Here is a 17,235-nt window from a genome sequence, read left to right as displayed (position 1 = left end):
ATAAAGTTAAAAATTATTAAAAAAACTTCCTAATATTATAAGTGTTTGTTTATTTGAAAAAAAAATTTAAAAAGAGTGGAATGACTTAGAGTTTGTTGGGTTTGAGATTATTTATATAATTTTTAATATATTAAAAATGTTGATTAATGATGATCTTAAAAATGAAGTTTTTTTGAGTTAAAAATATATTAATATACAATTATAATTTAAAAAAAAATGATATTTTAATATTTTATAATTGAATTAAGTGATTAGAAATTAATTAATAAGATGTAAATAAGATCAATTATTAAATAAGTTGGTTCTTTCGAATTTATATTGAGTGTAAGTGTGACAAATGTCTAGTTTAAGAGTTAAATGTTTGTATTAATATTAAAAACAAAAACAAAAAAGGCTTAAGTTATATATAGATAGTAACTAAATAGAGTCATTTGAATCATATTTTCATAATTTTAATCTCATAGTTAGAATTTAAATTTAACAATCTAATCTAAAGGTGTTAGTTAATTCTTTATTAAATTCAAATATATAAAAAGTAATAAAAGTTGTTCTTGAAAAATAAAATATCAGAGTTTAATTCTCACTCAAAAATATTATCCTCTTATATTAAAAAAAAAACATAATATACATATTTATAAAAACCCTTTATTAGAACAAAACAAATATTATCCCACCAGATTATTAAAAATATTGCTCTACCAAAGATTATAGGTTCGACCAAATAAAATAAAAAATGGATATGTTATTGTGTGATATCATAGTTCTACTTTCATTAAAAAAAAATAATAATAATAAAAAAATTAAAAAAAACATTTTAAAAATAAAATAGTGTTTCAAATTTGTTTGTGTTAATAATTAATAAGGTTCTCTCTTCTATAAATAAATATTGTATTGTAGTGACTTACACCCTACCATCAATCTTCACATATTCTCTCTTTTCTCTCTCTAAAAAAAGTCAGCGCCTTTGTCTTTTCTCTCTCTACACTCTCTCTCCAAAGCTTCACATTTCAATGGACTACGATTGGGATCTCCACGCCGTCGTCAGAAGCTGCAATAACGCCGCCACCACCACCACCACAACCGCCGCCGTCTCCACCACCACAACCTCCGGCGCCGCCACCTCGAACGCCGCCGTCGCCACCTCTTGCATACTAAATTTCCAAAACCAGTTTCATCTCAATCAAGACAACAACTTTCTATTCCTCCCAACAGATCCATTAATCGAACCAACAAAAACCCAAACAAATCTCCAAGAATTAGATGATCTCTTCAAACCCTTCTTCCCCAAATCTCAACCTTTATTCCCTCCTCAAGATCTCTCATCTTCAACTCCAAAAACAGAACCAAAACAGGGTATCATTCCAATTCCAATTACTATTTCTTCATCTCATCATAACCCATCTGCTCCAAGGTCCAAAAGAAGGTAAATTTGAATCTTTTTTTATGGATTAGGTGTTCAAACTAACTGTTTTTGTTTTATTAAACAGGAAACATCAACAAAAGAGAGTCTGTCAAGTTCCAGCTGAAGGTTTATCATCTGACATGTGGTCATGGAGAAAATATGGGCAAAAACCCATTAAAGGATCACCATATCCAAGGTGGGTTATCATAAATTTATTCAATTTTGATTAGGGTTTGATGAAATAAACCTAAAGCTGTGTTCTTTTTGATAAATTTTAGGGGATATTATAGATGTAGTACATCAAAAGGTTGTATGGCAAGAAAACAAGTAGAAAGAAATAGATCCGACCCATCAATGTTTATAGTTACATACACTGGTGAACATAATCATGCTATGCCAACTCACCGGAATTCTCTCGCCGGAAGTACTCGTCAGAAACCTGTCTCATCGGAGGTAGCGTTAGTCGATGTAGATTCCGGTAACAAACAGTTATCTTGTTCATCACCTGTTTCGTCGGCGAGTCTTTCTCCGGCGACTGAGAAAGTATTGGATGATCAAGATGATGATATTGACTTTGGTCTTGATGATTTCTTTGAGGGTTTGGAAGAGATTAATGGTATTCCGGTGACCGGAGATTTGTTTTCCGATGATTTACCGGCTAAAGGGTTTTCATGGCAGACAAATAATGTAACAACGACAGCCGCCGGCAGTTGATTGATCATAGGATGGCCGTGAATTATATGCTTTTTTGATCATGTTCCATTTTTATGCACATCTTTGTCACACTATTCACTATTAGTGAAAAAGAATCTTTTTTTTTTCTTTTTTTTTTTTCAATTATAATGTTTTTATTTATGTATAATTCTCAATTCCATTATAGAAGAGTATTGTAGATGAAAAAAGGGTTAATTTATATTCCTTTGTTTCTAGATGGATATTGCATAATCATTATTACTATTTCTATTTTAACTTTTAGTTTGTAACTAACACTCATTATTGTTATCTTCTATACCTTTTTTTAGTTCATAATTATAAACATTCAAATTTTATAGATATGATGAATTTGAGATTATTTGAAAATTAATATGTTTGTTATTAATAATTAAAATTATTTTTGAAAATTGTGAAATAAAAGGTGGAAGTGATTTTATTTTTATTTGTTTTTGAAAAATGTGACTAAATTAGGTGAAACTTTTTTAAGATACATGGATGAAAATAAGTAATGTTTTGATTAATTACATATAATTATTTTTAATCAATATTTTCTAACAAATATGATTGATTTCTAATCAAATAAACTTTAGTATTATTCTATTCTCTCTAAGAATTTCTTAAATTAAATCAATACTATGGAGTTATTATGTATGTTGATATTTTACAGAGAATAAATTTTAGTTTTTACATGGGCGCAATTGAAAATGTTTGATGAAATTTGAAATGTTGATTGATCTAAAATGAAATTAGAGTTGATTTAATGTAGAATTATTTGCAAATAATCTTAATTTAAATAAAATAGAAAAAAAAAGTATGATGCAAAGGTTTGTTTGGTTGGGGTTATTTTGAGATTAATCTCAAATATTTTACAGTTTCACCATATAACTAAAATTATTAATTACATTTAATATTTTATTTTGTTTTATATTTAGTATTTAAAATAAATTAAAATAACCCATTTTACAACTCTACACATTGATTCAAACAAATTCAAAACAATCTACATAAGATAAACCCACATAACATATTCCAAATATGGTTGGATTATTTTGTTAAATTGATAAATTATTCTATTTTTAAATATTTTAAAAAGATTGTAAAAATATTATAAGAATAATTCACATTTAATTAATTATTTAAATAATATAATTTAACATAAAAAGAATATCTAACTTAGATTGATATAAAATCTTTATTTGAATTTATTAAATTAGAACTAGATTATTTTCATCTCTCATATAATGCATTGAATTATTTGTCTCACAAATAAAAGAGTATTTATTTATTAAATTTAGAATATGATTTTATAGATTAAGTATGAAGAGTCGTTTTAAAGACGAAATGTTATGTATTCGATTATCACTTAAGTGTCGTGTTAGCTTTATACCTCCAACAAAATAAAAAAAAATAAAAAAATTATACTATGATTTCAACCAAAATATGAATCACATTTCCTTAATTTAAAATAAAAGTTTCTATGAATCTAGTCACAATACTCACAAGAGTAGGCTCCAATTGCTTGTACTAGATCAACTGGAAATTAAGTTTAACTTTTAAGTATTTATTTGAAAAAGTCATTTTGAGAAAAAAAAAAATTGAATGGAATATGCTTGACAGCTATTACTTTCCCAAACAAGATATGGTTTTAAGTGTTGTTACAACTACATGGGTGTCCATTTCACATATCTTAAGGCCTTGTTTGATGATATGATGGAATCTCATGGGAATATAAAAAATCAAACAATGAAACAACCCATCAAACCACTATGAAAATATCAAACAATTATTCCAAAAACAAACAAGAATTTGATATGAATTCGAATCTAGATGAAAAACTTTTGGACAAGCTCTATCAAAGATTCCAATTAGTAAACATAATTGGATCAATTTGAAAACATTTTACTAAGCTTAATCCAAAAATATATTTCAATGTTGATTTAAATGAGATAATAAATTTGTTTACGTTTTCCTATACAAACTCAAATCCGGTTTTCCTATACAAACTCAAATACGGTTCTAACAATCTAAAACACCGTCACTCAAAAAATACTATATATTTATACCTCTAATATCATTTTACTTACATAACCGCAATAACCATGGTTATTCAAATAAGCCTATATCAAACAAGATCTAATCTGATAGAACAAGGGAAAATCTCATTTGATAGGGTCAAGGGAAAACCCATGTAGAAGAATGATGCCTTTTGAGATTTGATTGATTTGGTATGAAATAGTGCACATTTGAGGTCAAAATGATTGATTCCCAAATAAACCATAGACATCAAACAATATAATCTAAAATGCACATGTTTGATTCACACTAAGAACCCTAATTTAAGTGGGATCCTACTAGCCTCCTCAAGGAAATGAATCCTAAGAAAAAGAAAAAAGATAACCCCAGAACAAGCTATCTAAAGGCAATCTTAAAAGGTAAAGAAGTTACCGTTCAGAGTAATTCAAGTGAGAGTAATTCAAGTGGTAAAAGTCTTGAAGTTGAACTCAAATTCTCGAACAACTTCATTGAAAATAAATGGGGCTTCTTAAATCATAATACCACCCATCTAGGGGAAGAAGTAAAAACTGTAGTATGTAGGGGCCATGGCTATAGTTCCATCCACTAATTCATTAAAAAAGAATTTAAGCACCAAACAAGGATCAAAATTAAAGAGGTCAGTCAGATCAATGAATGCTATGATGAAGCTAGGAATTTCCTAATATGCTGAAGACTCATGTACCTTTGAATGAACGAAGTTCTTATTGTCGCATTCAAGTTCAGAAACCTCCTCCGTTTGAAGAACCTGAAACTGCATATTCTCGTACTAAATCTGCATATAACATTAAACATTTCCAAAATAGGCCACTAATGTATTAAAATCAAAACTATATCCGTTTTCTTTGGCTAATCGATGTAGACTAGAAAACTCTGGAACTTCGAAAAAAAAACACTTAGGACGCTTCAACCGGGGTGGTGGTGGTGGTCATCTTCTCAGCTGCAGCAGCAGCTTCAGATGCAGCATCATCAAAACCTAACTTCTGCAATTCCTTCATAAAACCATCGAGTTCGCTGTCATTGATCTTATATGGGCTATGTGAAGGTCCTGGGAAGGAACCATTTGTTACTTCTTCTTTGTACTCCATTAGAGCTTTGTTGATCATAGCTCCCACGTTTCCATATTGTTTACTGAATTTTGGAGTTACCTGGCCACGGTAAAAATAGAAACTGATGGTTTTAGCTTAAAAAAACGAAAAGAGAAGAGTTCTTAGGATGAATTTGAAGAAAGAAAATATTTAACCTTAGCATGATGTGGGTGTTGCATCATTCCCAACAAGTCATGATAAACTAGCACCTGAAATTGTTTAACAGTCAAGGTTAACAATTTATTTAACTTGTTACAGTTTTTTTTTTTTTTTTTTTAGACAAAGGATTTTTTTTATATGACCTCTGCCTCTTAGTTCAAAAGTGTTACCACTTGATTTATCCTGGATCAGAATACACGTGTTTTCAATCAAATTGAACTTGAGTCCTTTAGTTCAAGTTTTTTTTTTCCATCTCGGCTATTCAGGGTCAGGGTGGGTAAATAAAAAGAATTAACCTACCAGGGTAGCTCAAGTGACAAAAGGTCTTACCTAAGAGACCAAAAAGCCCAAGTTGCTAATCGAACTTGAGCCCTTTAATTCAAGCTTTTTTTTCCATCTCGGCTATTCAGGGTCAGGGTGGGTAAAATAAAGAATTAAACTACCAGGGCAGAAGTGACAAAAGGTCTCAAGTTCGATTTATGTTAATAACACTTTAGGTTTAAAGGGGGTTATGACTGTGGGAGATCGTGTTAGTTTTCCCCAGGGGAATAAACCCGGGTAAAAAAAAAAGAGGAATCTTTTTTTCATGAAATAGCCTAATCTCAACTCTCTTTGAAAAAAGAACAAACTAATTTGCTATACCTTCTGAGGTGCATGAGCTGTGAGTTTAATTCAAATATAATAATTTAACATTTCATCTTATTGCAAAATAGACACGACCTACTTACAGAAATGAAGAGATTTAGATGATGCAGCATTAGAGAGAAAGGGCATTTTTCGACGAAAAAAGGAATAAATCGGCATGAGCATATTTATCCAAAAGAGAAAACTAATAGGCAAAACAATTTTGTACACTAACAATTCAAAAATCCATGTTGATAGGAATATAATGAAAATAAGATTACCCAAACTAACAATTCAGCTTGTTGAAGATTGAAAATAATTTTGTACACTAACATTTCAGCTTGTTGAAGATTGAGATAAATGTGATGCTCATAAACTCTTCAATTCTGAAAACTGAACCATGCTTGTTAATAGGAACAGATTGAACAATTATTGTTCGATTCCCACTAAGAACGCCTTAAATTGAAGTGGGGGTCATGACTGTGGGGATCGTGCTAACTTCCTAAAATTCAAAAGAAAATAAAGTAAAATAAGATTACCCAACCTGGCCACTGCAGAAAGGCCCAGCTCCAATGCCAATTGTAGGGATTTGAAGAGCAGATGTAACTGCAGCAGCTACAGGTGCAGGAACACACTCAAGAACAACAGAAAAACAACCAGCTTCCTGCAAAGCCAAGGCAGTCTCCACAACCTAAAATGAAATAAATCAAATTGAGTTAAATTCCCACATTTCAATAGCCCTCTGTTTTAAAATTAATCATAAAAAGAGTTTGAGACCTTCACAGCACTAGCGATATTTTTTCCTTGTGGACGAAAACCTCCAAGAACACTAATAGCCTGTGGGGTAAGACCGACATGTCCCATGACTGCAATTCCTGCCTCAACAATTGCCCTGGCTGCTGTTATTCTCGAGGGTGACCCCCCTTCCAATTTGATTGCATCCATTCCTCCTTCCTTTAGGATTCTAACTGCAGTATTAACCGCCTGCTCATAATTAAGACCGCAACATTAACAACCTTAAAACAGGCTCTAAACAACTTATTAGCCGATTCAGAAAAAAGACAAGACATGTGTATTCAATCCTTGTCTTCTTTTCTCATTTCATATATCTTCTCAAAGAAATCACTATATTATCATCTACCAGAATTTTTTTTTATCTTCTTTTCACCTTTCATGCATTTATAAAGTGTTGTATTGATTGGAAATTGTATCAATTAATAGACTAGATACTTAATTGTATCTAAGTTTGATCCTCGAGGAATCAAATGAATATTCCTTGGTATCCTAAAGACAAAAAATGTTATATTGAATATGAGGTTGAAACATGATAGATAACAACATTTAGGGATATTGTATTTCATGAAAACATCTTCCCTTATAAACAAAAATGCACTATAAACTAACCAACGGAATAATATTCCTCAACATCAAATGTTACTGAAGAGGAATCTGATCAAACAATTCAAGAAAATATGAATGAAAATCAAAACCATTTTCAAAATAGTATTGTTGATGGGATGCAAAATCACAACGAAATGGGTGGAAATGAAAGAAATACTGAAAACAGAGTACCTGTTACAGAAAATGAGGATCCTAATCCAACAGATGCATTTCTTCAAAGAAGAGGTACAAGATATAAACAAACACTAAACTGGTTGAAAGCCTTCGTGGTAAATCAAACATCAGATAAATCAAGCAAAAAATACGAATACACACCACTGACATACCCATTTGTTTCAGCCTGTCAAGATAAGAAATTTCTTATCCATTTTTTTTAATACTGTTGAACCTACCTAGGTCATACATAGAAGCTACTGGCTATTCATAGTTATGACTGAATTCAAGATATGAACCATGAATTAACAGTACTTAAACAAAATCAGACCTGGGAAATGATTGACTTACCAAAAGGTAAGAAAGTCATAGGATGCAGGTAGATTTACAAAATTAAATTCCTTGAGAGCTTTGTAACTGTGGCAAAGGTTGTTACTATTTGAATTTTATTATCCATTACAGCTGCAAATAAATGGGATTTCTATCATATAGGTATTAACATTGCTTTCCTAAATGGACTAAAAGATTTCATAAAGACTTGTTCGTTTACACTTTACATTTAAACAATCCCCTTGTGATCACTGTTCGTATATCAAGAGGACTGGTGCAAAAACTATCATTATCTTAATTTATGTTGATGATATAGCTTTGGCAGATAATGAATAAATTGAAACTTTCAAAGTCAAAAAATCTCTTAATTATGAATTCTCAGTTAGAGATTTAGTAGGACCAACACAATATTTTCTTTGATTTGAAATATGTAGAACAGATAATGACATGTGTAAATCAATGGAAATACATACTAGATATTACTATATCTGATACAGGGCTGATTGGGACTACAACCAGCAAAAAGTCTCATGATAAAAACTTGAAATGAGAAATTTAGAAGGCTAATTTGGTTGTCTAATCTACCTCAACTATACAAGATCAGATATCACATTTTCACGCAAACCAACCCTAGTTTTCGTTGGAATGCAGCCCTCCAAATTGTTAGATATCTTAAAGGCACTCACCTTTACAAAAGCATTAGACTGATGTATGTTTGAAGAAATGAAAAGGGATATATATAGTATTGTATTGATTAGAAATGTTTGAGTTTCAAATTGTAGCAATTATTAGACTAGACACTTGTTTGTACATTGAAAGAAAGTCTAAGGACTACTTGAAACTTTTTGTACTTCAATTATACATATAGTCTAAGGGTCGCAATTCGGGTAGAGTTCTGGTTAGTGAGTTGAGTGATATAACCTGAAACCGACCTGTTTAGTAATTTGGGTCAAAAACTCTAACTTGAACATGACCTAGGGGTAATCCGCTAGTAAATACTAGAAACAAATAGGCTTTCTACATATGTAATCGTTTTATTTGTAATTGACTCGAACCTAACCTGATTGACCTAATTCAACTTGAATTCTACCCGATTTAACCGAACCGATTAATTTCTCTCTATTTATTTCATATTAAAATAACATTAACACAAAAGAACAATAAAGTTAAATAAAAAATTTGTTTAAAAAAAACTCTACAAAAGAAAATGAGTAGAAAAAAGGTTGAAAGTCTATTTAAGTCATTTGCGGTCGACACGATTTTGACATTTTTATTAATCAATTTAATAGGGTCGACTTACTTTTTTCGTTTTTCGTTTTGGGTCGTGTTTTCGTGTCGGGGAGGTGTTTTCGTGTCGGGTCAGAAATTGACAACTCTACCTAAAGAGTGATATAGGGTTTTGTCGAATATAAGGTATCTATTCAAATAACCCAACTTCATTTTTTGTTTAAAACATATAGAATATGAATTATCAAACCGATTCAATATCTATACATCAAATCCGCCAGATATAAGATCATGGTTTAGGGTTTTGATACTAAAGCTTATGATGAAATTTAAGAAACATATACAAATACTCAGTGAATTCCATCTCCTGAAATCTACAAATCCAACAAAAAAACAAGTTAATTCAATAGAATTCTAACCTGATCAGTACTCGATTCATAACTTCCAAAGGGAAGATCACCAATAAGAAGTGGTGTCTTCGCTCCACGGGCCACTGATCGACAATGAACAAGCATTTCTTCAACAGTAATCGGAAGAGTAGTATCGTGGCCATGAACAACCATGGAAGCCGAATCGCCAACGAGACAAATATCTATACCTGCAGTATCAACATGTACGGCGGATGGATAATCGTAAGCGGTGACCATAGTTATCGTCTCTCCCTTCCGATGCTTTTGACGGAGGTTTGTTAAGGTTACTCTGTGGTTAGGGTTTTGAGGTTTTGGACCACCGTAGACGGTGTCTTCAGGTATGTTGCTCATGTTTCTGATATGAATCGGAATTGTGAATGGTGTTTTCCGGCGACGGAGAAAGGTGGTTACTGTTGAGAGATGCCGGAGGATTGCCATTGTTGTGAGTTTGTAGAGAGAGAAAATGCTCTGTTACTGAATTCCGTTTATGGCGGCGAGAAAATTGGAAGAAGACGATGGGTATGTCTGAAAATTATCTTCTTTTTATTAAAAAGTAATTTAAACTTTATAAAATATTTAATTGTAATGATTTAAAATATAACTTTTTAAGTTTCATTTTATTTATTTATTTTATTTATAATAATAAAAACGTTTTTGTTAAAAATCTCACCCATTGTTATAAATAAAATATTAATTTACAAATAATAAAAAAATAAAAAATATTAAATAATACAAACTTATAAATATTAAAATTTAATCATTCAACAATCACAAGCAATTTTTTTAGACATAAAAGAGAGCAATCCGTCAATTTCTAAAGCAATGATTGTTCTTAAAAACATTCCGAAGAGGATTCTCGGTTATAGGAAATCTCGTCGTTAGTTGATAATGGAAGAAAAGGAGGCAAATGTTACTTTCCGAATTCTCAATTCACATGGGGAGATCTTTGTGAAATAGAAATCGAGACAGAATTAGTTGTCGTTTGGTGATAAGAATACATCTTTCTTCTATAGAATATGTTCTACTAGAAACATCAGAAATTGTGTTTACAGAATTAAGACTTGTGAAGCAAACATTGTACAAGGACAACGATTGGTGCATGAGGAAGCAATTCGGGTGTTTCGTGAGCTTATTGAAATTACAAGCCATATTCATTTGTTTTATCAGATTATCACTAAGAAAGTCACTGCCAAGGAAAGTCGTAAGATGATTGAGATTGTCAGTAAAGAGGAAATTCGGCAGACATTATTCAGTATGAGTGGGGACAAAAGTCCGGATCCGGACGAGTTTAATACAAGGTTCTTTAAAGAGAATTGGGATGTGGTTGGGCATGAAGTTTGTGAAGGTGTCCTCGAGTTCTTTCAGAATAGGAGAATGCTTAAGTAATGGAATGTCACCGTGCTCAATTTGATTCCGAAGTGTCTCATACCCGAGAGGATTCAAGATTTTAGGCTTATTTCGTGTTGTAATGTTATCTACAAATTTATTTCTAAAATCATTTCTAAACGCATTAAAGTAGTCATTCAATCTGCTTTTATTCCGGGTATAATGATATCGCACAATATCCTTCTTATGCAAGGACTTATAGTTGGGTATGGTAGGAAATCCATTTCTCCTTGGGTGGCTTTTAAGATAGACATTCATAAAATATTTGATTCAATTAAATGAACTGATATTCATGATCTTTTGAGTGTTTTAGGTTTCCCAATTATTTTTATTGACTAGATCTGGCAATGCATTAACTCCCTATTTTATTGTCAGCATAAATGGAATTCATTATGTTTTTTTCAAGGTAAAAACGGGGTAAGACAAGGAGACCCTCTCTCTTCTTACCTGTTTGTTTTGATCATTGAGATCTTTGAGAGCATTTTATAATGCTCCGAAAGAATCAACCATTCACTCACCATCCTTTCTGTAGGGAAGAAAACATTACTAACATTTGTTTCGTAGATGGTCTTTTCATAGTGGCTCACACTGATGTGGACTCCATTAAAACTATGAAAGTATTAACAATCTTTTCTAGTGTTACAAGTCTTAATATTAATCAGGATAAGAGTTTGACATTCTATGGAGGTGTGAATGAGAAAACAAAAGAGATCATTTTCGGCATTATAGGGATTAAAGAATGCACTTTACCCGTTCGTTACTTGGGGATTACGTTATCAGCAAAGCAATTGCATATCTCACGTTGTAGAGCACTCATTGAGAAAGTCAAGAATTCGATAAATGGATGGGCAATAAAAAGATTATTGTGCGTGGGTCAGATTAAGCTGGTTATGAGAGTCATTATGGGTATCATTGGATATTGGTCACAACAAATCATTCTTCCAAAGAAAGTTATGAAGGATTTTGATCGACTTATGCAGGACTTTGTTTGGGGAAATCAAGGACGAGGGGAAAAAAAGTAAAATGGGTTGATGTGTGTAAGCCGAAAAAAGAAGGGGGGTCGGGTTGAGGAATTGTGTGGAGTGGAATAAGGCGCTAACCTATAGGCATTTATGGGCGATTTAGAGGAAACAATATTCATTATGGGTAAAATGAGTGCACTCGAGATTTACAAAGAATGAGTCAAGCGTTTGGACATACAAGATGAAGATGGACATGGCATGGTCACTTAAAAAGATCCTCAAGCTCAAGGATAACGCCTTGTCTATATTCAATATTCGGCTAGGAGATGATTGTTGAACCTTGTTTTGGCATGATCCTTGGTTCGAAAATTAGCCTATCATTCTAAAGGCAGAATTTAAAAGAGTTCGAATAAGGAGAGATTGTCATAATGTCACTTATTAGAGATGTAAAAGACGGGGAATGTGACACCCTTTTGATGCAAATTCCGGAATGTATAAGAGTTCTCATCTTCATTCACACTTTTCAATTTAATGATACTATTGATACCCGTGATTGGAATGTTGAGAATGATGGAACGTTCAATTTGAAACTAGCTTGGGAGTTGATTCGTGATAGGGGAGACAATGTGGGTTGGTTTAATGTTGTTTGGTCTTCTAAGATTATTCTGAGACACCAATTCATCATGTGGTTGGTGTTTAGGGAAAGACTCTCAACTAGGGATCGCATCAAAAGATATATGGACATACCGAATTCTAAGTGCCTACTTTGTGTGGGAAATGAGGAGACTATGAATCATTTATTTGGTTGTTGTCCGTTTACTTATGAGTTGTGGAAGTGGTTTACAAAAATAATGAAGTTGGCTTATTTCCCTTCGGAGTGGATCGACATTAAGGAGGTTGCTAACATGAAAGTAAGAGGTAATCAATTTCATTCGGATATGTTTAAATGTGGGTTTGCATCTATTGTTTACCATGTTTGGGCGGAAAGAAATTCAAGAGCATTTTCAAAGGTGCGATGTGGTGTTGAGGATGTATGGAGGTGTATTACGGATGCAATTCCCTCACTTGTACTTGGAGACAAATCCTGAAGAATGAGCAAAATTGGTGTTTATGTCAAAATTGGAGCATTGATTATAATGAAGTCACGCAATTAACATTTTTAAGGCGAGATTATACACTAAGTGTTGTTTGAGTTGTTTGTTTGTATGCTTTGTTTGTGATGTAATTCATTTGTCTTGTTATTTTATTTTTGAAAATTAGAAAAAATGTCTATTTTGCTCTAATCCATAAACTCATTTGGTTTTTTTTACCATTTTTGAGGGTTTTTAATGAAATGAAGTTAAGTTATTTTCAAAAAAAAAAAGAGCAATCCGAACAAACTAATAAAGCTGTGTCGGAAAAATCTTTACCCAAAATTCTAAACGACAATAATTTTGTCTTTGTCCGAGAGTTGGTAAGTAAAATCGAAAAAATTTCTGTCAAACAAGGTCAATGATATCCTTAAAATTGTATTTTACTTTAAACAAAATTATGTTTGTATATAATATTATAGTATAATATATTATAATTTTATCAAACTCTTATAGTTGACTTACAACATATATTATCTAATCTTCAATTCACATTTTCAATTCAAGTCTTCTTTCTATATTTCATTTTAGTTAATATTATTCACTAAGTTTTATTAAATAATTAATTGATTAATTATATTTTCTAGGATTTTATTTGAGATTCTTTTATAGCTATTTTCGAAATACTCTGTTTTCAAATCAGACAATATGATTCACAATATCGGTTGATCTACAACTATTATGTAATTGTAATCACCAACCATCAAAGTGCTTTCATTGAATTGATTTGTCAACAAATAAACAAAGATTTTATTGTGGATTGGAATTATTTTAATAATTTAGAGTAAGAAAAAAAAATTGTTGATAATTTTGAAAAGATACATATTATTTTTGATAAAAAGCTTAAAGAGTAATTATATATATAAATAAAATAAAAAATAATAATTTAGAATAAAATGTATTTTAATATTTTTATTAATAAATTGAGTTACGCGATTAATAAGAGAAAAATGAAATAATGTTTAGACCAAAGACCTTAGTACATAAATCTTAAACTATCATTTCTTTGTACAACAATTTAAATCAATTACTTTTACTTGTCAGTCAAGATTAATGACTTGAATTATTTGGACAACTCTTACTAATAATATACACTAATCTACAAGCCCTTTAAATTCACTATCTAGATTTGTACATAATTTGAAACATTGAGAGTTTCACTTTGGAATACACAAATCAAATAGAATATTATAATAAAAGATCTAGTGAAATTTATTTCATCTAAAACAATGAGAATGTGAATAGTCTATGAACAATGACACTGGCACTATTTTTCCTTTGATACAAAATTTAGATAATACAAACAAAGTAATGATGAGAAAAATGATTTGTTAGTTCATTATGAGAATCATAACTCATATATAACTTAAGATAACTCGACAAAACCAAGTTCAGTCCCTTAACTAACTATAAGCTCTTCAAAGAGCGCAAAACAAAGTAATTCGGACTCACCCACTAAAAAAAGTCTTAATCATTCAAATGTGATTGATGTTTAATCCGTCTATAGTTTTATTTTAGAATTAAAATTTATGTAAATAAAATTGATTATTTTCAAACACTAAAGGATCCCAATGATGCGGATTATTCCTGTCCCATTCTATTTCGAATTTATTTTTATTACTATCCATGTCCCGTTCGATTTCTAGAAATCGACGGGATCCACCGTTATACCATATTCTCATACAAAATATTATATAAAATTATAAAAACGAATATTATAATATTTATATTATTATAAAAAAAAACTTAAATCTCTTATAAAATATTAATAATAAATAAATATATTGATAATATTATATATTTAGTTATCTTTATTATTGTTGACATAATTAAAGAAAGATGGAAATAAGGATACAAATACCATCTCAACACGTCTTGTCAAACCAACCGGGTAAAAACATACCATTTAAATTGAAAAGTGTGATACAAATTATAATTGACATATCACTTTTCATCAATTATGATAAAAATATATTTTTTTTTTCAATAAGTTTAAAACTTGGAAGAAGGTCCATTTAAAAAAAAATCAAAACAATTTAATTATTGAAAAATAGACATCAATCTACATCTTACAATTAAATGACATTTCTTTGTTCCAATCTATTAAGTATTAAATAGTGTAGTTGGAAAACTCACCCACCCTTCCAAAACAAAAAAAAAACCTCTATGGAACTTCCTTTCCATAACCATTCCCCTAAATTCAAATCACTATCCAAATGTCCTCCTCCTCTTCCACCACCACCCATCCACCACCTCCCTTCGGCAACGACGGTTACACCACGACCGTCGTCCTCAACCTCGGCCTCGGTTACTCAATCGCAATCGCCGTCGCCTTTCTCATCCTCTTATCCGCTGTCATTCTAGCTTCCTACATTTGCTATCGCACCCAAAACAACAATTCAAGATCATCCGAGATCACGATCATCAACCACCGCCGACTTCCCTCCGCCTCCGCAGCCGCCGACAACGGCATAATCGTGCCAAGAATTGTATTCGTGGCCGACGGAGATGACATCAATAATGAGAGGAATTCATTTGTGGGGTTGGGTCCGGCTATTATTAATTCTTATCCGAAATTCATTTATAAGGATCGAATGAGTAATAAAAATATTGATTCGACATGTTCGATTTGTTTATGTGAGTATAAGGATTCGGAGATGGTGAGGATGTTGCCGGATTGTCAGCATTGTTTTCATTTGAATTGTGTTGATGTGTGGTTGAAACTTAATGGTTCTTGTCCTGTTTGTCGGAGTTCGCCGCTTCCGACGCCGATGTCGACTCCGTTGTCGGAGGTGGTTCCTTTGTCACAGTATGCTGGTGGTCGGAGAAATTTTTAGATGATTTGGATTTTGTTAATTAGGTGTAGATTTTTTTGTATTTTTTTTTGTAGAGAGTTGACTATTATGTCATGTTGGAATCTAGTTTTTTTTAATAGGGAAGAGTGTTTGTATTATTAGGGTTTGATGTTATTTAAAAACTAATGAATCTCATTTATTGTTTTTATAAAAATATTTTAATATATAATATAAAATAAAAAATATTTTAATATATAATAATAAATTAAGTGATGTGATAAATGAACGAGTAAAATAATGTTTAATTAATTTGAATTACCAAACAAATCCTTAGAAACTCTAAACAAGTCCTTAATTATTTTCTTAAATATTATCCATTTATCAAACTTGTAACATATTACAATCCATTGGATTCGAAATATTAAATAAAATTTAAAAAACAAATTGATATTTTAGTGATATATATATATATATATTAGTGTTTAGAACGAGTAGAGTTGTAGCAGAGATATGTTAGGACTTAAGTCGTAGAATTGTGATATGACTTTATATTTTTTTTTAAGTTTAATTCATTATTTATCTATTTAAATTCTAAAAAATGGGCAAAATTCACTATTATCTACTCTTTTTATACATAATTTCCTTTATTTTTTTAATTTCATCATATTTTTTTTTTGAAGTTCACCTTAACTCTATTTTTGGATTCGACCTGCCGTGAGATACAAATACAATCTTCGTCTCATCCCGGTCAACTACTAGTTAGACCAGAGAAAAATCGCAAAATTTTGATCGAAAACTGTGAGAGAAATTATTTTTATATGGTCAGTCTTGGTTTATTAGTGTGATAAATATTCTAAATGCAATTTTTTTAAAATTTATTTGAAATAATATTTTTAATTATAAATTATTAGAAAATGATTTATTTATGATTAGTTGATTATAAGTTTTTTTTAAGTGATATTATATATAAAACTATTTAATAAAAATAATAATTTAATTAATATTTTGAAAGATGTGGTTGGTTAGATTAGGAAATTTGGTTATAAATTATTTGAAATTAGTCTTAATTTTCAACCTAACACATGCATATGATAGAACAATCATGAATATTCGTGATTATTAATTAACTATGATTGAGATGCATTATTTGAAATTAATCAAAAATAAAAGTTGTTGCTGAGAAAGAAAAGACGTCACATTTACATATGCTGAGAAAGAGAAAAAAACAAATTTTACTTTCGATGGCAAGTGCATGTCTATTTGGATGCACTCAAGTTCAATTTTTGTCCCCCAAAAGACAAATTTTTATTAGAATATATATATAAACATATTATTTTTTTAATATAAAATGCAATATTTTGAAAAATTAATATTCTTTTGCATACATAAGAAAATGTATTTG

General features: G+C 30.7%; 4 protein-coding genes across 4 annotated transcripts; 3 read left to right on the top strand and 1 right to left on the bottom strand.

Annotated features, from left to right (window-relative positions):
- The first annotated feature begins 902 nt into the window (after nt 1-902).
- LOC124942021 (WRKY transcription factor 22-like) lies at nt 903-2,369 on the top strand. The gene is made up of 3 exons (XM_047482426.1): nt 903-1,423; nt 1,488-1,598; nt 1,681-2,369. The coding sequence occupies exons 1-3, from the start codon at nt 1,011-1,013 to the stop codon at nt 2,114-2,116; spliced, it is 960 nt and encodes a 319-aa protein (XP_047338382.1). The 5' UTR covers nt 903-1,010; the 3' UTR covers nt 2,117-2,369.
- A 2,354-nt stretch (nt 2,370-4,723) lies between these two features.
- On the bottom strand, nt 4,724-10,073 carry LOC124941584 (3-methyl-2-oxobutanoate hydroxymethyltransferase 1, mitochondrial). Its single transcript, XM_047481926.1, has 5 exons — nt 9,570-10,073; nt 6,817-7,023; nt 6,584-6,730; nt 5,412-5,465; nt 4,724-5,316 (listed from the first exon to the last, which is right to left on the bottom strand). Exons 1-5 carry the CDS (start codon nt 9,996-9,998, stop codon nt 5,065-5,067), a joined length of 1,089 nt encoding a protein of 362 aa, XP_047337882.1. The 5' UTR covers nt 9,999-10,073; the 3' UTR covers nt 4,724-5,064.
- Nucleotides 10,074-12,336: 2,263 nt separating this feature from the next.
- On the top strand, nt 12,337-12,996 carry LOC124943910. The gene has a single exon (XM_047484367.1). The coding sequence runs from the start codon at nt 12,337-12,339 to the stop codon at nt 12,994-12,996; it is 660 nt and encodes a 219-aa protein (XP_047340323.1).
- Nucleotides 12,997-15,119: 2,123 nt separating this feature from the next.
- LOC124942525 (RING-H2 finger protein ATL67-like) lies at nt 15,120-15,995 on the top strand. The gene has a single exon (XM_047483047.1). It carries the CDS (start codon nt 15,255-15,257, stop codon nt 15,873-15,875), a length of 621 nt encoding a protein of 206 aa, XP_047339003.1. The 5' UTR covers nt 15,120-15,254; the 3' UTR covers nt 15,876-15,995.
- Nucleotides 15,996-17,235: the final 1,240 nt, after the last annotated feature.

Source organism: Impatiens glandulifera, chromosome 6 (genome assembly GCF_907164915.1).
Source record: "Impatiens glandulifera chromosome 6, dImpGla2.1, whole genome shotgun sequence".
In the NCBI taxonomy this organism is placed as follows: Eukaryota; Viridiplantae; Streptophyta; class Magnoliopsida; order Ericales; family Balsaminaceae; genus Impatiens; species Impatiens glandulifera.
This window is presented reverse-complemented; position numbering and strand designations above follow the sequence as displayed.